Genomic DNA, 22,500 nt, shown 5'->3' with positions numbered 1-22,500 from the left:
CACTTTGTAGGTAGATTTCTAAATTTGCACCCCCTCCTCCTTTTGGGTGCTTGAAGAACTTTTGTTTTTGCCTTGCAGTAGTTTAATAGAGGAGAAGTGAATGACAGGCACAAACACAAGCCAGCGCCATCAGCACCTCCTTTCTCTAAAAAAAAAAAAAACAGGCCTTGGACCATGGAGACCACCAAGGGAGAAGCTGGTACTGTTGACCTGTGAAATGTAGAGGCACAGTGTTGCTTCTCTTACAGATTTGCTGCAGTGATTGGGAGTGCAAGATCAAATTTATTGGCCTGCACTGTGAGGCCACTGAATGCATTTATCCAGATGGAAATTGGAATTAATGTGTTGTTTGTTTTTCCTTTTCTGTGGGGTGTTTGTAGCCTCTCTCTCTCTCTCTCTCTCTCTCTCTCTCTCTCTCTCTCTCTCTCTCTCTCTTCTCTCTCTCTCTCTCTCTCTCTCCCCCCTCTGAGCTGAATTCTCAAGTTGATATCCATTTCAATCAGCTCTTTCACCCACAGGTGACATGCTCTGCTCAGTTTATCATTTCCCCCTCGCGAAGCCTCTGTGAAATTTACACACAGGCGTACTGCAGCAGTGTGCTGCATGCACTGCTGCCCGTAAAGTGTCGCCTTCTGTGTCAGTAGAGCCCCCTTCTCCGCCGATCTGTCGTACAGTTGCCCAGAGAGATCTGTACTGTACCAGCTGTGAGTAGGGGGAGACAGGAGAGGAGGGAGGAGGAGAGGTGATGAGAGAGACAGAAGGTGTGGAGGGGGGAGAGAGAGAGATGAGAGAAGGTGTGAGGAGGATGAGGAGGAGGTGGGGAGAAGGCATGAGGGGAGAGCCGGGTGAGAGATTGGAAAGGCAGCAGAACGAAGAGGAGAGTAAGAGAAGGGCGGCTGCAATTGAATATCAGAGGAGGACATGGTTGGAAGGCACAGGAGAAGAGACGAGAGGAACAGAGTCAACATTTGTGCGCTTGCTTTTTTCCCCCAACCCCCTGCTCTTCATCAATTTCACCTGATTGATTCATTGACTTTTGAACAGAAAACCTCCGAGCTTAGCTCAATCCCCTCCTCTTTTCTTCTGCCAATCCCCCTGTTTCTTCTTGCCTCAATCCTTTCCGTTTCTTCCCTCACCCCTGCAACCTGTGACTTCCTCTGCACAGTTTCCTTTTCCCTTCTCCCGCCTCCCCTTTCATCATTTGTTTGATGCAACATTAGTGGATAGTTTCCTCAATCCTGCAGCCCACCCAAACCCCTCTCCCACCCTCTCCACGAGTTGCATCCAGTGTTCTTTTTAATACCACTAATTAAGGTAAAGCTCGTTAACATAGAACATCAATTAGTCTTTAACGAGATCAGAGGCTGGTGTTTTGGAGCGATTACAGTGCTCCCCTCTCCCAGTGTTCTTCTCTGGACTCTACTACGGGTTGTATTGATAAACGTGTTGCGTATTCACTGTGGCCTGAACCAGTGGCTTGCCCAGAATGTAGTCCATGTGGTGGGAGTGGGGTGTCATCTGAATGTGGTTTTCTGTTTAATTCTGGGAAGTTTTACTCACAGCAACAAATAAATCAAAATCATTAACTACAAATCTATATTTTCTCTGATGACGTGCTCGTTGAATAAATCAATATCATTTCAAGAAAGAATACCCTCTATTGAAATCAGCAAATTTATCTGATTGATTCTTCTCTGCAGCCTAAACTGTACTTAAGTCTAGATTTAATACTGCAATATAGTCATAAGGTTATTTAATGGATGAACTGACTGGCTTTGACACATTCAATGATAGTAATAAAAGATAAAAAAACAAAAAAAAACAGTTCAGTTATGTCTTAAAATGAAACGTAGCACTTATCAGTCAAAGCAACATGGTGTCACACAGCTGCAACCTAAATTACAGTTCAAAACTCAGCCTGAAAGACTGAAGAAATAAACAATTCAGTTCTCTATAGGTACAAACAAACAGAGAAGTAAATGTTGCTCGAGTGACGAAGCCGGTAATGTTTCATTGCTGATGCGTGCGAAGTGAAGTGGATCAGACCATTTGGAGACATCTGGGGGAAGCTCCACGAGTAATGTTGCACAATTAGAGCCGTGATAATTAGCTGATTAGTTGATATCAAGCAGCAGAAAAATAATTAGCAACTATTTTGAGTATTGATTCGTTTTTATTTTCAGTAATTTATTTATTTATTTTTTTTAGCAAAACATTCTCTGACTCCAGCTTCTCCAATGTGAGGATCTTCTGCTTCTCTGTTTTATATCGTTGTAAACAGAATAGCTTTGGGATGTTGACTGTTAAGACAAAACAAAACTTTTGAAGACATCACCTTCCACCCTGGAAAGTTGTGATGAACATGTTCTGCGTCTCTACATTTCATTAACCTAATAATTATCTGGAGATTTATTGATAATGAAAATAATTGTTAGTTGCAGATGTATGGTTAATGGCGAAAACTCACAAGCTCCTGAATTTACTGCATGTATTTACATTTCAAACTGAAAGCATGCAAAATATTATTTAATGCAAAATATTGTTTAACTTAAAAAAAAAAAGTCATATTATACATGTATACTGTGATTTGAACGTCATTATTAGCGAAGGTACAGCAAGTCTCTGCTGATGGCTTCTGTCACAGCTGCTAAGCTACCGGTGACAACTCAAAGTACCAACCACTAATTAGTGATATTGTGATGTATTTCATTATGACAAGTTGCAGGAAGCTCTATAGATAATCTATTTCTGTGATGGGAACCTGAACCTGTATAGCATGTTTCTCAGGCTTGTTTGTCACTCAGGGAGAGCAGCATTCAAATACTGGATTAAATTAGTAACTAAGCAGGCACAAGGCTCTGCTTTGCTTTTGGTGTGATGGAAATGTAGTTTTTCCAGAATGATGTATGAATGACGTATGGCAATAATCACTATCAAAACAAAATGTTAATGACTGTGCAGATCTCAGGGTTTCTTTTCAGTAAGGTAGCAGCTGCTGTGCTTTGGAAACTATGAGGTGCAGTTTCAGCCCAACTCTGGACCACAACTGGCAAAGAGAGTCAAACATACTGTCGACAGAATGACAGGAAGTCGTTTAACAAACAGGTGGAGACGAGAACAGACAGACAGATGGACTGGCTGGCAGACAGAGAGACCGACACATTCATAAACAAAAATCACACAGACAGGTACAAACACACACAACAGTGAGGGAGAATTTAGCGTGCACTCCTAGCATACAGTTGCTATCAAACAGGTGTGCACACACACACACAAACCTGTGCCAAAGCCCTGCGGCTTGTTTTGGGAATACAAGTCTGGAGGCTGCTAGCAGGCACACAGCTTCACATGGCTGCATGCATTACACAGTCACACACACTCTCAAAAAGTACATTCAGGCAGAAACCCAAGGGTATGCAGTCAGAGAGAGACACACACACACTAACACACACACACATACACACACACACACAAAAAAAATTCATACAAAATGAATAGTATATTTGCACACAAGCGCACACACACACACACACACCAGCCACAGTTTTGGTTGAGAAGGGACCTTGGGACTTCACCCATGGGATCCACACACTTGCATCCACTGTACAATGTGTACACACACGCACACACACACACACACACACACACACACACACACACACACACACACAAAGGAAAGGACGATGTGGAGAAATAATCAAAGAGTATGGAGAGATGTGCAGGAATGTTTTGCGGCACGCAGCGTTTTGCAGCAGTGTGGTGCGCTCCTTCATGATGATGGATGGGGCAGGAAATGACAGCATAAGTGGTTATTAAAAAGAGGAAATGGGGGCATTTATAAAAACTATGTTAGCCTGTGTCTGCGGCCCATGTCCCATGTCACCCTGGGCTGCTGTGTCATGCCTCCTGATCTGTGAGGCTCCGCTGTGTTACATGTAGGGCCAGCTTTGTTAAAACCCTTTGTCATTCTCTTCTCAGAGAGCCCAGGAGCTGGCATTTATAGCAGGCTTTGTACTGGAGTGACTGTGCCGGATTTACTAGGTGCAGGTACCAGGTGCAAAGTTGAACCTGTTTTATTGCCTTATCACTTCATATAAAAATAGCTTTGCTCTATTTTCTTTCAAGTTTGAATGTGAAATTCCTTCATAAACAGGTGCTGACGATACAGCTGTTACAAATGCAAATACGTGTGTTTGCACCTGAATGGAATTTGCACAGCGTGTTATCTACAGTACAACAAGGAGGGGAAGACAAGGGAGGAAGAGGGAACGACAGCGCAGAGATGGAAGAAAGCCTCTGATGGAGATAGTTTGATGTTGCCTGGCTTGTTTTAATGTGCTTCATATCTGCGTGTAAACAGCTCCAGCCTTTAGAAGTGGCCTTGTGATTGGAGAAGTCTTGCAGATCCTCTCCCGGTTCTTGACACTGGAAAGAACAAAATGTACAATATGACTGGAATGCCGGTAGTCTGACTCAGGTGCAGGATTAATTTGTTCTCAATTCAGGTTATGAGGTTTCATTATTTAAATTGGACATATTTTCACATCAAAGTCTTCTTTAGTCTACCTCCTGAAAGGTGATTAGGAGTGAATGCTCTCTTTTCAATTATGTAATAGCAATTTCAATCAAATGTTTTTTTTTGAATGAGCCGATAAATGACCCCAACCTTGGTCTGGTGCTGATCGGGCTCATCAACTTGATTGTTGAACTGTGGCTTATTCTCTATCAAAAGGCTGCAGCTTCGGGAAACACAGACATTCATTCACACATTTCAGCACTGTGCAGTGATGGGAAATAGCAACCAGATCAATTGCTGGCACTGGGACGCTCTGTGTCATCTAAACCCAAATATTAAGTCTGCTGATCACTGCTCCCATCACACAGCTGTAAATGAGTAGTGGCACTTTGTGGAGGGTCTTTTTCGTGAGTAGGAATCTGTGCATTTGCATGTATCGTGCTCATGTGTGTCCCTTTCAGACCTGATAATGTTGAGTCATCATTAACGTGTTGATACATTACTAACACTGTATTCATGCCAACAGAAAAAAAAAAAACCCTCTTGTTATTTGGACTTAATCCAAGATGGTTAGTCACAACAGATGAGTAAACTGAGGCCTAAAGTAGCTATGTATATTGTGCTACATATATTTATCGGATCATTAACAAGTGAAACCACAAACAAACTGTGTATAGCTTTGTTTTAATATATTGACTTGATTGTGTCAGTGTTGAAATAGGATTTTATTTAGATGTAACTGCCATCCATGGTGGCTTTGCAGCCATTTTGCAATTTGTTTTTATGGCTCTTGTGTAGTTCTTCTCTCCAAGTAGAAAATAGTAGCTGTCAGAAATTTCTGATACCTCATGACATGAACATTTTTTTTCCCTCCCGGCTGCTCGTAATTACGTTCTGTACTGTACAATGTGACGTGAAACCGTCATAGAGAGCTGTGGCCATCTCAGACTACTGAACACCTCTCTGGTGAGATGCTGTAGCTTCATGTGTCAAGACTTAGAAAAAAAACAGGCAAAGACAGATATTTCATATTTGTTTCTGTGGAACAAACATCACAGGATTAGTGGGCTTCTAGATATGGCTGTGTGAAGACAACACAGTGGGTTTCTGACATTCTCTTCACTAACCTTTCACCACCTCTTACTCTTGAGAATCATCCGAGGCTCCACAAAAAAAAAAAACACAACCCTTCACTGGTCTCAATCCTCAAATTCCTCTCCCCCGTAGGGCTTCTGTCTGCATGGGAGTGCATTTCCTGAGCCAAACTGATCCACTGTTTATAGGATAGGTTGACAGAAGTGTTTCTAACACCTCTGGTTATGAGCAGGGGCAGAGCCAGATGTGCTGTGAACGCAGCTCAAACCCGAACCCAACATTGTTATGCAGCGTCTGATTTTAAGCAGACAGAATCCGGCTTGACTTCAGCAACATGTGGCACCTGCTGCTGAAAGAGACTAGCTTAGCATTTCTCTCTCATTTAAAAAAAAAAAAAAAAGTTAAATGATTGTGTGTGGATGTGTAAAGGCGACAGACTATCTGTACACATTTAACCATATGTGTAGTAGTGTGACAGTGTGTGCACCTGCCCGTGTGTGACCTTGTACAAAGGCGCGATAGTCATCAGTGAAAGTTTCCCACACCAGTTTAATCTGTTTATCCTCAGAATAAGATTGTGAATCATTACTATGCAGAGCTAGGTGCTTTTTTTCTGCTGAGAGTCTCGAGCAGCTTCCTAGTTTGTGGTTGTTACAGAATGTTTCACCTTACGGGTCCTGAAGGGCTGCAGTGTCGGCTGCTTTTCATCTTGCTCTTTTAATTAGTGACTGATTTAGATCTGGCGAGGTGATCCCAGTGTCTGGCCAATCAATGAGGGAATTAATGGAAGCGCTGGTGCAAGCATAGAGTATAGAGCAACACTGTGGCTTTGCCACCACTGGCTTGAGATGGAATAGGAAAATAATCAATTTAATGTTATTGTTAAAAAAAACTGTATTTGCTCTGTGCCTTAACATGATTCCACTAAAGTCTGAATATTCACAGACTTATTTCTACTGTCTCATCAAATCTGCTGAATCTGCTTTCATCCAATTTGTTCCTGATTTCAATCTCAATGCTTGTTAAAAAAAAAAGGAAAAGAAAAGCAACAATCAGCTAAGCATTTCATTCATGAATGTACAGTACATTATGTAAATGCACAGCGTGAATGCATGTTTATTGTTAGATGATTGCACTGCATTGACAGCGCTCTGATATTGAAGTCATTTTCCCCAAACACAAAGCCCTCAGAGTTTCTTGATGCCTGCAAAAGGTTGAGGAGTGAGAAATTATTCCTTTTAAAACAAACATAATAAGGTAATCCCCCAGGTCGTCTGTTGTAAGGACATCTTGACAGAGGATTTGTGGGGAAAAAAAGCAACTACAGAAAACAATTTATATGCACATTAAATCCAGTAAATTATGTGGTATTATAGTCAATCTAGGAGTGCAGGGGACTGGCCAGGGAGCAGCGCTGCAGTCCTCTGTTCCCCACTGTATTAGATGTCAGGTGTTGAGGTGGGGAAATGAAATATTCTTGCTCCTTGGCCGGCCCTAAAGTAAGCACTTATATTATACAAGCATTGGCAGTGTGCATACAAACTATAGAGTCTCCTTACAAAACCATTCAAGTGAAGTTAATATAGGCCAGTTAGGCTTATTGGAATAATACCCTGCACTCTGTTATGTGAATTCCTGAGGCAAGATCCCCAGACACTGGACTTTCCACATGAAAGCATATGACCTTACTGATATTTATGTCTGAACACACATGAGGGTAGTAAACCATTTGTAGCTGATGTTTTCTCAATGGATGTGTATATATGTGTGTGTGTGTGTGTGTGTGTGTGTGTGTGTGTGTGTGTGTGTGTGTGTGTGTGTGTGTGTGTGTCTGTGTGTGAAGGAGAGAGAAAATAAAATAGAGACAGTCTCGAAATGCTTCTGTGCATCAGTCATACACAAATTGATGTTGTTTGTGCATCCTGTATATCGCAAAATATAGTGTGTGTCTGTGTGTGTGTGTGTGTGTGTCTGTGTGTGTGTGTGTGTTGCAATGTCCTGAGGATTAAATGAATGACGGGGTTGAAAGATCACACACACACACACACACACACACACACACACACACACACACACACACACACACACACAAACAAAGTGAATTATTCAAGATGCCTAGGCTGTATTACAAAACACAGTGAAGCCACTGACAGGCCTTTGTTTCTATCAGCTGATTTTCCTCTCAGGTTACACGAGTTCATTGGAGAACATTACAATTACTAGACATGTGTGAGGTTATATTAAAGCACAATTAAGCACATTCTCCACTTAGGTAATTATACACTGTGCTGAACGTTATGAGGTTAGAGAGATGAGATGTGGTAATGTCAAATATTTCAGTAATAATCGTCTGTAACGGATGTGATTTCCAGTCAGTGCTTTTCGTGTCTGGTGTGCCAGAAAGCACAGAGGGTAGGACTAAGACATTTTCCTTTTTGTTAAAAAATGAGGTCAGAGAATTGTTAGTGCTACACTGTGGCAGGGTCCAGGGTCAGCTTCATCTCATTTCCATCAATCCTCTGAGGGAGGAGGAACAAGGAGTGTCCTCCTATTCAAGTAATGAAATGTATCCCCTGAATGTACGGAAGTGAAGTCCAATTAATTGACACTGTCTCTTGGCAGAAGTGTTTAATCCGGACCCATAAAAAAAAAAATATTTGAATTAAAAGGCAAGATACTCTGAACCTCGGAGTGAGGTGCGTTTTGTACGACCACATGGAAATTAAAGGGACTTGAAATGTCAGAATAAAATGCCGTTGTGCTGTGAAGAAACATCAAATTGAGATGTCAAGGTGACTGTTTCATTTTGTTCTTGGAAAAGGTTACAAAATATGGAGAGGACAAAGGGAGACTACCTGCTGAAAACGAGTATTTGACGTGCGAAGCCAGTCAGAGATTTCACTTCTGTAAAAGTGCAGTTTATATGAAATAAGATTGTTTCGCGATTGCTGGTAGAGAATGCAAAAAGCCTTATAGGTACAATACGGTGTAGTTTCATTTCACACCATCTAAAGAGCGTCACAGTGATTTTAATCTTCTTGTTGGACAAAAAAATGTCTTTCTTTCTGATATCTTTATACCCCTGTGTGTCTTACATCAGTCTTTAAATTGTACACTGCAATTTGTTTTCCATATTCCATATCAGCTAGCCCCTTAAATTTAACTGTTCCACATAAAAATGGTGTCACATTTATGAGAGCAACCAGCTTTAATCTGGTTATCAGCCTGTGGCATGTGTAATTTACAAATATTGTGTGTTGCATTTTGCTGTGCGGACTTCGTGTCACAAGGGTTTGATAGATGGCTCCATCATTTGTCACTTGAATGGCTTATGATAGCCATGGCTATCAAGTCTGAGGGAGGAAGGCAGCAGCAGCAGCAGCAGCCTTTACTACTGCTGTTTACAGCCATGCAGTAAAAGCACACACACAGTACTGTACGCCCTGCTGCTGCACGCTGCGCTATACTTGCCGATCACTCTGCACACTATGCACAATGGGAACAAGAGCCGTTCGCCTGCCTGGTGGCTCTTCTACTCGACAGGGATCAAAGAGAGAGAAAGAGAGCGATAGGGGGGGAGAGAAATGAGAGAGAGGAAGTGAGGGAGGGGAGGAAGTAGAGTGTGAAAGAAGTACAGGACAAAGACATGTGTGGAAGGAAAGAATGGGGGAGGGCTGGGAGGAAAACAGGCAAGGAGTTGTGGGAGGAGAGGGAGCGAGCGAGAGGGAAGGAGAGTTTGTGAAAGTGAAATGCTGCAGAGTGAGGTGATGGAGAGACTAAGTGAATGAGTGAATGAATGAATGAATGAATGAATGAAGGGATGAATGAACAAGTGAAAATCAAAGTGACTTAGTGAGACAGACTGAGTGAGGGAGTGTGTCTGCGAGCGTGCTCATGCCCATGTGTGTGCGTCAAGTGAGAGTGTTGTGAGCGAGTGGATGAGTGGGTGAACAAGTGCAGCAGGACAGAGAGAGAGAGGTTGGGAAAGGGAGAAAGAGAGGGAGAGGATCTGTTCCGTCAGAGAGGACACACTCCAGTGACTGTGATTGAAGTATGGGCCAATTAACACGAGGAGCATTGAGCTCCAGCTGCACTCTTCTCTTCATTCCTCCGCTCCCCCACACTGCCATATTACCCTGCACGACACACACACACACACACACACACACACACACACACACACACACACACACACACTGATACACTCACATATATGCACACTGTGCTGGCACTTCATCTTATGTTTTACTGTTGTACAGCTATGGGCCCAAGAAAATTATAGAAGCTACCAATGGTGTAGGTTTGGTTTTATCTTTGGTGGGGAATTTGTGAGCCGGCCAAAATGAAATGCACACTTGTTCGCTATCTCTTTATACTGGTTGTGTTTGCACACGCATACACACATAAAGAGCCTGATTCTGCAGAAAGTTTATTTGAATTGAATATGTGTTTGCTGATGTAACTTGCTTGAAACTGGTCTTGTATCTTGATTTTATCTTATTTTAAACAGATATTTAGCATTTTTTTTAATTAACAGAAATATTGACTTGAGAGATTTTCAAGAAAATAAATGTATAAATCCCTGTAGGTGGTGTGCTCCTCTGAATCAGCTATCTGCTGTGAGCCATTTTCAAACCTCACCTGAGATTCTGTAGCTCTGTCCTTTCATTTTGTTGATTTGGGAAACACAACTCAAACGTTTCATGACAGATACCGTGCTCAAACAAATCTTTAACTCTTTACCTGCTGCTAATCAGTTGGACAAGCTGTGGCTAATTTACATGAATAATGTTAATGTCATAATGACCCACGTGCAGAAAGAATTGTGCTCTCCATCCACTCAATGAAAAGGAGAGGAAGCTAAATAGTAAATATTATATTATTATGACTACTTCAAAGGAGATACATGTTTGGATTGATTACAATCCGACACTCTTTTCTTCTATAGAAAGGACCCGATGGCCTTACTTTGATTTGGGAGGTACTTTTATCTCACAAATTATCCAACACTTAAATGAGCTATTTGTAAGTTTTGCTACATAGCCAGCGTTGGCATTAACAACTGTTTACCTACCAGTCTACCAGAAACGTTGTGAGTCTTTTCGTCTCCTGAAGTCAGCATGCTAAAGAAAAGAGCTAGCCCCGGCCTGTCTCGTCCCTTTCCGATAGCAACCCACTCTAGCGTCCAGTCTGCCCTGAAGATGTAGCACTGCTCATAGGTCGTATTATAACCTCATGTCCTGGAAACACAACAATGGAAAAAGCTTCAGTTTCTGATTCACCACCTACTCATCACCAGCTCCGCCGCTGCTGCTGCTGCTGCTGCTGCTGCTGCTGCTGGTCAACAATGCATAAAGCAGTTTTCAGTTACCACATCATAGTCAAGTATCCGCAATTTCCCCGCCTTTCACTTTATCATAATAACCAACATTTTTCAGAAAACACACAAACCTGGCAACTCATAGTTGCTGCATAGATGCTGGTGACACTGAGTTAAAATGGCTAAATTGTTTGAGATGGGTCAAAGTTTTGGTATCAACACTTTGACATTGGTATGGCTGCAGTTTTCTCAAACACACCTCGGTTTTAAATGTGGAGGAATGAAAAAAAAAAAAAAAATATGCAGTGTTCATCTTCAGGAGACGGTTTCTTATTCCAGGCACTGACTCACAGAGATGCTGCAATTTCTTCTAATGGTGTACAGTAGACTATATATATTAGCCTGAATATATTTCAGATGTTTTGTATTGGCTGCGGAAACCTGCCTGCCCTGGGCTGATTCAGTGCAGCCCGTGCCACAGGCAGCAGGGAGCAGATCCATTACCCTATACGACAGCATGGAATGAAGCAGCGGAGGCCCGATGTGGGCTAAACACAAGGCTGAACACTGCGCTTCCACAACTCCACAACTCCACACTCCAGACTCCACAGGCTCCTTCCCCATTCACATTCCCCCACCAGCAGATCCGATGCAGCACAGGGTCTGGCACGCTGCCTCCACTGGAGTTCAGTGGGAAAAGGGGCTCAGAGAGGCGTGGATGCCAGAATCTGACTTTTACCCGAGTGGTTCGGTTCCCTCCTCTCTCGTGATTCAGTCTTCCAGAATCACCGCAGGCGCTTGCTGCAGCTGGAGCATGTACAGTTAGGGGGTAGGAGAGGATAGTCTAAAACACAGAATCAATTTTTCATGTTGTGTTTAGAGGCTATAAAAGTTTTTTCTCTCATCGGTAGTTGCAGGAACAATATAGGCTTCCCTGTTCTCCTCTATAGAAGAATATACCTTCAAAGTTGTTGATTTGTCTGCAGCCACACAAAACTACAAACCTGTTTTGACACTTTTCAAAATAGTGAAAGTTTTACACTTAAATCCCACAGGTAATCATTTGGAATCACAGTGAGCAGATAATGCAGAGTAAATCAAATGTTGAAGTGGAGATATGATAAGATGTGTTTTGATTGTGAAGCACTGGATGGCAATTTTGGGAGAGAAAGAGGAGGCTGGCTTTTCTCTCTCATCTTCTTGATTAGCTGTCTCTGTCAGCCTGAGAATATTCCTGCTCTTAAGTACTCGGTAAATATTCCTGAAGGTGTTTTTAGTTTGCTTGTAACAGTCGCTGGCATGTACGCTGGCTTCTGTGGTGCTGTAAATGCCACTTTCTTTGTTTAAAAGGACAAACTAAACAGGCTCAGCGGAAAAATAATTATACTGCAGATACAGTAAGCTGCTTATGACAGTGATTGACAAAATGAAAGATCAGCACAGCACAATACAAATACTTCGGTGTAGTGTAAGTGCATTATAATGATTTAGACAGCAAATTGTGATTGGAGGTGATTGCACCATGATAAAAATCAAAGTTTTAAAGCCTAAAAAAAAAATCATCAAAGATAGTACTTTTAAAAGCGTGGAAAGGTTTTTCAAATTCAGTTTTTCAAGTTTGTTTTTTTTTTCTTCCTTTTAAGAAAGAAGAAAAGAATACATTATTGAAGTCATGATGATACACAATTCTTAGCCAAACACAAAATGTCATAAACAAATCAGAAATAACTAATTATTTTCTAAATAAGGGAATATCATGCGACGGTTCGATTCTGGCAGTGAACCAAATAAGACGCACAGCTTTAAGAACTGACTGCAACTAACTGATTCCTTACCTCAAATCCTGTTCAGGAAAAAAAACAGTAATCCATACACTTTTTGACTAATTGATCCCAGTCTAAACATTCCCTGGGTTGTAGGCTTGCCAAACATGCACACAGTATATACTCTATTGAATTAAAGGATGCGCCAAAGACTGGAGAGGATTGGTTTTTTTTAAAGCTAGGAGGGGAAGAAATATACTAAAATGCGAAGATTTGCATTTTAACAAAAGATTCATTTACGGTAGCAAATCAAATGAAACAGTAATCTCGCTCTCTTTTCTCCCACTCTCCTTTCCCTTCTGTGTGTGTGTGTGTGTGTGTGTGTGTGTGTGTGTGTGTGTGTGTGTGTGGTGTGTGTGTGTGTGTGTGTGTGTGTGTGTGTGTGTGTGTGTGATCGCTTGTAAGCCCCCTCACTGCACGCTTTTTGTGATTCAGTTTGCAGAATTTCACAGAACAGAACACATAATGAACTATATAGTAAGATATATTAAAATGAGGAGTTGATTATAATTTGCTTGTACTTGGCTTTATTGTTGCACGGCTCAGTGAGATGTTGCAGTTGCATGTTCGATAACAGGCTGAGCGCGCTCTGCAGGAAAAGGCGGCTATATAGTAATACACTTTTTCCTACGTGGCTCACTGTGGTGGAAGGGGCCCACGCTGGCGCTGGAGCAGTGCAACGTAAACACCTCACGAGAGTGAAATACAGTGACAGGCCTAACAGTTAATGGCTCTGAGCTCGGCAACCGTAGAATACATCTCCACCAAATGATATGATGTACTGTATTCCTGCAGCTCCGTCTCTGGCTCTCATTTTCTCTCCACTCCGCCTCAGTGTGTCTGTCCTTCTCCCTCTTTCCTGCCACATCTTCCTCGCCTTAAAGAAAACAAAAAAACAACAACAAAGCTCTGTTTCTCTCCCCCCCCTCCCTTTCCCCCCTTTCCCCCCTTCATTATTACATTCTCCTTTTCCCTCTCTCCTACTAACAGGTCTGTCTCTCCCTATCTCTCCACACCTCCATCTCTTTTTCTTACCCGCATCAAGCCGCCTCCCTCATTCGCCCTCTCATTCCATCTCATTCCACCGCTCTCTTTCTCTGTAGCCTGCCGCGCACACAAACACATACCCACAGCCTTGTCACTCAAAACAGGAGGTTTGGCAGTGTATTTGTTTAGGCCAAACACGTATACACATCCCAGTAATCAATATTTCTTTTCCTGCTACTCTCCTCACATATTTTATGCCACCATCCCAAACAACACTTCGTCCTCTCCTTCTCCCCTTGTCTCCTTCCTCTCTTTCCGGTCAGTCAGTCCATCCTAAGCATTATGCACTGTATTTACAGTACCTTTCTTTTCTAATCATTCCACTGCTCCCTCTACTTTTTCATTCCTCCAGTCACTTGTTCCTCTCCACCCCCCCACCCCCACCACCCTCTCTTCTTTTCTTCGCTGCTTTCTTTTCTACCCAAAAGACTGATCAGGGTCAAGGAATCAGCAGACTGTGACAAAGAGAGGAGAGTCGGATGAAGACAGAGCGAAAAACACAGAGAGGAGGAAAGGCGCAGAAAGGGAGAGTGACTTTAGAGGGAATATTATGTCAGCAGGCCCCTGTTAATCAATGCAATTGTGTTTGGTACCTGAAGCCATGAAAATAGGGAGAAGAGATGGGGGGAATATGAAAAGACGGAGCACGAGAGAGGGAGCGGGGAGAAAGTGAGAGGGAAATAGAGAAAGGGAGGGAGAGCAGTTGGCACCAGAAGTAAATTGAAAATGATGTGCTGTATTTGTGTGTGTGTGTGTAGGTGTGTGTGTGGCTAACATATTAACCCTGTTATTTCCCAGGTAGTCATTATCTTTCTGTATGCTTGTTAGTATGAGTATGTGTGTATATGTTTGTAGGTACTGCATTAACCCCCATATCTGTTAATCATTAAAGCTGCTCTACGGGCATAGTGTATCCATGCATATGTCTGTGTGTGAGTGTGTGAGTGTGTGAGTGTGCGCGTGTGGAGGCGGCTGTGTGAGGGCGAGTGTGTTTACAGTGATCTTAATTGTTGTTATCATTCATGCAGCACAATAACCACCTCCGCCCCCATCTTTGTCTCTGTCTGCTATTAACTCTCTCTCCCTCTCACCCTCCTTCCTTCTAACGGCCGGTTTCTATTTTTCCTCATATTGTTCCTTCTCAGCCTGCAGCCTGAATAGCACCCATTTCATCTTCTCTCTGTCTTGCCCCCCCCCCCCCCTGCACCCCGTATTCCTGGTCCAGTATTTCCTTCAGCCAAAGCTAACTTTTATTACCCCATGGCTAGATTCAGAATTCATTTCTCTGTCTTGCCTGTGCGCAATCTCTGATCATTTTCTGTCTTTGGCTCTTTCTCCTTTTCGTTCTCTTCTTTTGTCTTTCTTGCTCCCTCCTTCCTCTGTTCTCCTTCTTTTTCTCACTTGATTTGATGTCCTCTGTACTGGACACTAAAAAAAAAAAAACACACACACACACACACACACATCAGAGTCTAACTTAATCTCTTCTTCTCTTGCTTCTTCTTCACCTTCTTCTTCTCCTCTTTGCTGTCTCTCTTTCTTTCAGGCACCCTCTCTTAGTGCGATATATATCTGCCCCCCCCCCCCTCGGCAGGTTGCCATGGTCGCCATACCTACTCTCTCTCTCCTATTGGTCCTGGCAGAGTGGGCAGGTCTGGTGGACGCCTCCCCCCACCTCCTGCTCCGGCCCAGCCCGCGGGAGCGTGATGCAGGGGCCATGATGAACTTCAACATCGCCGTGATCCACGCCGGTGCTACGGTGCAGGCAGAGGCGGCCGTGGCGGGGCCTGGGGGAAGGGTGCTCTACCCTGGCTTCGGCCGGGTATACGGCTCCCTGGGGGAGAGCGTGGTCACCCAGTGGGGCTCTGCTAACGTCATCTGGCTACAGGTTGGACACTGTCTCCTCTACCTACTGCTCATTCAGCCTTACTTGAAGGCAGGGAATAACAATGACCATCCATTATTCATACTCACTCTCATTATTGGAGCTGAATGGGCAGCACGCTGCCGCCGTTGTGTGGGCTCCGCTGAATGAGTGGGAGTCTGGCTCGGCCGACCACAGCTTGTATTGCTTGCCAGACATGTCATGCATACTACAGACACCTTCCATATGAATAACACAAAGTCAAGACATACTGCCCTATTTGCTCTACTCTGTCTTTATCCATCTCTATTTGTTTTTCTCTCTTTCTTCATTCTTCTATCATGTCCCAGGTGAATGACAGTAGTCCTAAGACGGTCCTGTCCCAGCTGTGTGAGCTGCTGGCGGCGCGGCCCCTCCAGGGTCTGGTTTATGAAGAGGAGAGGCCCCCTCGCACAGCCTGGGGTCCTTTGGCCCCCATGCTGGAGTTTGTCTCTGCGCAAACAGGACTGCCCATAGTGGCTGTAGGAGGGGGAGCGGGGCTGGGGAGGATGCCACAGGTAGGAGGGGGGGGGTCGGGATTGGGGTGGGAGAGTGAAGAGGAGGTGATTGCATCTTGTGTGTGTGTGTGTGTGTGTGTGTGAAAGAGAGAGAGAGATAGAGATGAGGACATGATTGTGTAGCTCCAAATGTGAGGACTGGCAAGTGGGATAATTTTAATTAGGTGTGTGCTGTATACTGAAGCAGTATGGATTGACAGCACTATGAATGGAGTATAAAAGGTGAGCTGCTTATATTGCCATAACACCTTACAATGTCACCATGTCGCACATCCTCTCTGTGAAGAAAAGGTTTGGGGAAGTGCCGGTGGGACGGAGGGGATTTTGAAGGTCAGGGTCACTGATCTGCTGAAACTCTGCACTGTTTGATCTGTAAATGGCACCAACTGGGGCTGTTGCTCTGCCTCTGATGTTCCTGGGAGGGAGGCAATGAGCAGACATGGGTGTGTGTAGGAGTGAGTAAAGGTGTGTTTGTGTGTGTGCGCACTGTACATTTGTGTACAAGTGTTTATGCATCAGAGAAAAGTAGCGCCACATGCTTTTCACCAGCAAACGGGGAAAAAAAGAAACAAAAAGCATTGCATTTGTGCTTACAAATAACTGTTTTAACCATTTACTCTTGAGGAATTAAATTGTAGCACTTTGATGAACTTCCTTTGAAGATGTACCCTCGCCTAGTCCTCATCCCCTCCCATCCTCTGAACAGACTTTTTAGAAACACTCCCTTTTGGACGTCATAGGAGAATTTGTGCAACAATCCAAGCTGCTTTAGCCCTGCAGCTGCACGAGTGCTGCTGCTCCGCAAAAACTTCAAGCCCCGTGATGCCTCAATGTTGTGCATAAAGACGGAGCAGTCCAGAGAGTTGTAGTTTATGTGGAGAAAGTGCTGTCTATTACTTACACACTGTATTGTAGCTGCAGTTTAGACTCAGCACAACTGCAGAGGATGAATTTCACAGTTAAGATTTTTAACCAAATCTGCTGCTCTCTTCCCCAAATCAGGAATCAGGTTCCATCTTTCTCCAGTTCAGCTCCTCTACTGCCCTCCAGTTAGAGGTCATCTTTGAGGTGCTGGAGGAGTATGACTGGACCGCCTTTTCCGTGGTGTCCACGCGTCACCATGGCTACCAGGATTTCCTGTCGGTGGTGGAGGGCCTGACGGACGGCTCGTTCATCGGCTGGGAGAAGAAGAGTGTGGTGATCCTGAACGTGACCGACGACCCTGGGGGGGCACGCACGCGCAGGCTGCTGAAGGAGAACGAGGCGCAGGTGAGACAGGGGGGAGGGAGGGGGGAAAGGGGGGAGGAAAGGGGAGGAAGTGCTGCGAGTATCATTGGGGGCCCCCTTCCTGACAGGTGGCTTCCCAGCTTTTTCCTTCCTTCTTCGTCTCTCCCTCACCCCCTCCGCATCTCTCTCTCCCCTCTCTCCTCTATCCCTCTGTTCTTCTCTTCCCCTCCCACCTCCCAAGGCGTAAAGAGTTCAGCCGTACAAGAAACCACGAGTCAATCTGATCTGCTTGCTGGTTGTCATGTGGCTTTGTATGAAGAGTTACGGAGTGCAAAGTGCTAAACAAGTTGAAGCACTTAAGACACCGTTTTCCCTTAAGTAGCTTTGAGGTTAGAAAAAAGATCCTAATCCACACTGTCTGACAATATGACATACATTATATATTCTGTCAGCTTGTTCCGGCTCTTCACTGTGGACGCTTTACATGACGTTTACACCCGGTGAACTATTTACTATCTAACGTTCTTGATGTCTTGTGTGTTAATTTGTGCATATTTCACACAATACCCCCCCAACTCAACATGATCTGTGGGTTTGAAAAATGTCTGGCGGCACAGCAAGAGTTTGTAATGTGTCACCCACCGGCGGGCGGCTGCAAGGACACGATGATGGTTTGCACCTCTGGAGACTTTTAACCAAACCGCCTTTTCTAATTCATGTTTCCATTCTGAGACAAACAAAGCTTTATTCCCAGTCTCCTGATCACCCTCTGTCTTTTCTGAACTTTGATTTAACTTCAGTTTAGTTACTTTCTCTCTATATATCTACAGCACAAACAGAGTATATAGAGAAAAACGCTCACCCCATTATTTCATTAACCTTGACCAGAATGACTCGTGGTTTTGGTTTGTACCTCTGCTGTGTTTCACTCCTTCATACTGTATGCCTGCTCCCTCTCCCTCTCCTACCCCACGGGCTCGCTCGTTCCTCCCTTTCTTCTTTCAAACTTCCACTTCCCTTGCTCTTGCCTGTCACTCTCAACATGCTGTTTCCATTCTCTCTCATTCCTTTATCTTTTTTTTTTTTTTACCTTGTCATCCTCCCTTAAACCACCTCTTTGACCCCACCATCCTCCTGTATAATTTTTCGGTCATCTCTGTTTTCTTGTGCTCAGTCCACTCCCCTCCTTCCCCCCCCTCTGCCTCCCCTCCTCCTGCGTTTCTTTGCCTGGAGACAAGCTCACTCTCCTCTGCTGCTTTGCTTTTCACCTCCATCTCTGTGTGGCTATCTTTCATTCCTTCAGTCCATTTGTCCGTCCCTCTTGCTGCATGTCTTCCTGGCCACAGTCTTTGCCCTCCGCTGGCTCAGTTTAGTCTGGGTCTCAATGTCATCGCTAATGTCCCAGCATGGCCACTGCAGCTCTGTGCATGTGTGTGTGTGTGTGTGTGTGTGTGTGTGTGCGTGTGTGTGTGTGTGTGTTTGTGTCTGTAAGTGTGTACATGTGTATTAGATTCCTTAGACTCCACTCTGCTAGTGTCACTGTTAATATAACATAGTGCCTGCAGCAGGTTGCCTATACGCAGTGCTTGCTTTTTTAACCCTCTTGCTTTTCACAACAACCCCCTCTTCTTATAGCTTTTCTCTACCGCAGGACTAATAAATGCTTGTGATTGCTTAGTGATGCCGTGTATGTTTGCATTACATGCTCTCTCTCTCTCTCTCTCTCTGCCACATGGTAATTTCTTCTATACTGTAGATGGCCTGATGCTGGCGTCTGGGTCAATTTCTACTCAAATCTCTCACTGCCTATCTCTTGTTCCATTCCTCTTCCAGCTTCTGCCTTGTCAGTATTTCTTCTGCTCTCTCTCTCTCTCTCTCTCTCTCTCTCTCTCTCTGTTGTTTGTGTCTCTCTCTCTCTCTCTCTCTCTCTTCTCTCTCTCTCTGTTGTTTGTGTCTCTCTCTCTCTCTCTCTCTCTCTCTCTCTCTCTTTCTCTCCATTGTTTGTGTCTCTCTCTCTCTCTCTCTCCGTTGTTTGTGTGTCTCTCTCTCTCTCTCTCTCTCTTTCTCTCTCTTTCTCTCTCTCCATTTCCCGTCTTTAGATATTGTGTGTGTCTGTTTATAACTCTGATTCTCTCCTTCCCTCCTTAATTCAGTCTCCCTCTCTGTCTGTGGCCCTCTTTCTCCCTCCTTCCTCCTCCTCCTTCCTCCTCCTCCTCCTCCTCCTGTCACTCTCATTCCCTGCCTAATTCACTGGAGGTTTATTGGCATACAGGCAGGATTGTTTTGCCAAGCCATTACAGTTCAAAATTCAATGAAGGCGCAATTCTCAAAATGTGCTTTCAGTCTGTCCCCCCCAACCGCCACCACCACCACCTCTTCCTTCATGAAAGAGCCATCTTCCTCTTTTTTGTCCTTCGATTCCCCTTTGTCTCGTTTCCTCGCTCCTAATTTTTTAAATGTATTTCTTTTATTTTAAACACTTTCTTTTTTCTTGGGTATTTGTCAGCATTTAACCTCACCCCCGCTTGTTTCTATCTTTTCACTCAGCTCAGCTCAGCTCCATCTTCTTCTTGTCGATCCCTTCCTTCTCTCTCCATTTCCCCTCTAACCCCTTAAAACCCTCTTTGGTCAATTTCTAACTCCCCCCTCCTCACCCATCCTTACCTCAGCACTTGCAGCAGAGAGAGCTCTTCCACTGTCCCTGCTCTGTCTTTCTTTCCTGCCTTCCTCTCTCTTTAATGTTTTTTTTTCTGTGTTTCTCCCCAGCCTCACTCCATCATCTGCACCCTTCTTTCACAAATATCTCTTTTCTCTCCAGGCCCACGATTTCACCAAAATATGTCATCCTTTGCTCTTCTTTGCTATCCCCCCCTCCTCCTCCTTTCCGTTCTCTAAGGAGTGACTATTCTGTTTTCCCATCTCTGATTACTTCCCTCCATCCCCTCGTTCTGCCCCCCTCCGTCTCCTGTTGTCTCCAGGTCTTTTCTCCACCCTGCTTTTAATAACATATGTCAGAGTTTAACCTCTTCCCCTTTGTTTTCCCTCAGGTGTGTTTGGTCTTTAACCAGCCCCTCCCTCCCATGCTTCCCTGCCTCTCCCTCTCTGTTTCTCTGCTCTGCCGCTTACAGTTGTTTCCTCTTCCCTTTCTTGTTTCACTCCTGTTTTCATTATTCATAATTGTAACTTGTTTCATCAGGCCCAAGTTCATTAACCACTGACCCCCATTGCCTCCTGAATCTCCTGGTTAGCACATATCACATGCGGCCATGCAGTCTTTCCCCCCTTTCTGGTGTGTCTGCTTCTCTCTCTGAATCATACGCCTGACTCCCATGCACCTTATCACAACAGCTTACAGCTACTGTATCTCTCCTCTTACCTCTCCCAGCATCCTTGTTTTTTTTTCTTGATATGGCCTTTTCTATCCGACTCCCTCCCTCCCCTCCCCTCCCGCTCAGGTGCACCTCTTCTCCAGCTCTATCTTTCTCCCCTTACTTCTCCCACCCTCTGTCTCTCTCCATGTCTCCCCTGTCCCCTCCTTATCTCACTAGCGTGTATGTGTGTGTGTGTCTCCCCTCGTCCCTGTTCCCTCCCTGCCTTCCTACTGTCCTCCAGGTACGCTTGCTGTACTGCTCCCAGGAAGAGGCTGAGCTGGTCTTCCGAGCCGCCTGGGCTGCCGGTCAGGCCGGAGCCTCGCACATGTGGTTTGCTGTGGGGCCAGCTCTCTCAGGTTTGGGCATGGAGAGCCTGCCCCGGGCTCTGTTTGCCGTGCGGCCCCAGGGCTGGAGGGACGAACCTCGCCGGAGGATCGCTCGGGGTGTGTCTGTGCTGACTCATGGGGCAGTGGCGATGCGCAAAGATTATGGAACCACGGGTGGGCCCAACTTTGTCACCAACTGCATGACGGATGCTAATCAGACCCAGAGACTGCGGGGCAGGATGAGGTGAGATGGAGATAAGGGCAAAGAGAGAAACTTTAAAGGGGGAATGTGAGGAGGGAAGGAAGAGAAATGGTGGGTTTGGGGGTAAGTACAAGGCAGTTGGCAGGCTCCAGACAGAATATGTGAAAAAAGGAATGAAAAGAAATAGAGACGGGATAAGGTGTATTCTACGAAACGAGTTGGTTCGGTGCCAGAATGAGCTGGAAGGTATATGGGTGGAGTTGGTAGATTCAGTGTCAGAGAGCAGGCACAGAGGGGATATCTGAATTTGGAGCTGGCTATCATCCATGCAAAATAGATGTTGTTGGTGCGTGTAGTTGTGAGTTGGTGAAATTACCCCAGCATCTGTAGCAAGCGGACCATGTCTCATGTATATTAATGAGCACGCTTTAATATATTCCTCGTAGGCTGTGCAAACAGACAGCAGCACACTCTAACAGGTAGCTCAAGTGGTTCTGGTTCTCATCTTGGTTCATTTTTAGTGCCAGTCATTTCTGCTCTACATAAACACTTCACACATGATATTGTATAGAGTGACTGCTGGAAGTTCGGTCAGCGTGAAAATGAGCCAAACATGTAATTAATTAGTTTATTCGCACTCATTTTGGTAAATGAAGCAGAGCACAAACAATGTGGCAACTAAAGGGAAATGATTAATGGATTCTTCTGTCTTTGTTTATAAACTACTGTATGTCCGAGAACAGAGGAGGACGATGTGCTCATTTCCATTTTTTTTGCACTGCTACCTGCTGTTCACTGTCTGTAACTGCAAGCTGTTGTTCCATCTGAGGCTTTCTGTCATGTAAAAAAAAAAACCTTTCAGATTTTGTGTTTTGAAGCCAGAGAGATGAGACATGAGGAGACAATTAGAAGGTCTGTCCTGTGTGATTATCAGACAAACTATAGAGCTTGCAGCTGATGCAGAACGCAGCAGTTGTTTGACTTCAAAGACCCTGACACTTCTGCACGTCTGATCAATTGTCTGTAGATTTGATAAATAGACAAGCCCTGACTGTCACCATAGAGGTGCTGTGATTTAGTTTCAAGAGGGGAGAGAACGGGGCACGCTTTCTGTTGCATCAAAACCAGCTTTAGGATCTATTTTTTCCTCAT

At 44.4% G+C, this 22,500-nt stretch overlaps 1 protein-coding gene across 2 annotated transcripts in view; it reads left to right on the top strand.

The window, feature by feature from the left end:
* Window positions 1-22,500, top strand: part of LOC130171889 (glutamate receptor ionotropic, NMDA 2D) — a 46,802-nt gene that overhangs the window by 1,247 nt on the left and 23,055 nt on the right. The window contains exons 2-5 of one of the 2 annotated variants that reach the window (XM_056380168.1): window positions 15,445-15,689; window positions 16,016-16,222; window positions 17,225-17,491; window positions 21,062-21,390. In XM_056380168.1, coding sequence (XP_056236143.1) covers window positions 15,519-15,689; window positions 16,016-16,222; window positions 17,225-17,491; window positions 21,062-21,390 — 974 coding nt within the window. In that variant the 5' untranslated portion in view covers window positions 15,445-15,518. Of the gene's footprint in view, window positions 1-15,347; window positions 15,690-16,015; window positions 16,223-17,224; window positions 17,492-21,061; window positions 21,391-22,500 lie in introns of both variants that reach the window. The other variant, XM_056380167.1, reaches the window with a different exon arrangement.

Source organism: Seriola aureovittata, chromosome 7 (assembly GCF_021018895.1).
Source record: "Seriola aureovittata isolate HTS-2021-v1 ecotype China chromosome 7, ASM2101889v1, whole genome shotgun sequence".
Lineage (NCBI taxonomy): Eukaryota > Metazoa > Chordata > Actinopteri > Carangiformes > Carangidae > Seriola > Seriola aureovittata.
The sequence above is the reverse complement of the archived record's forward strand: the minus strand, read 5'-3'. Positions and strand labels throughout refer to the sequence as shown.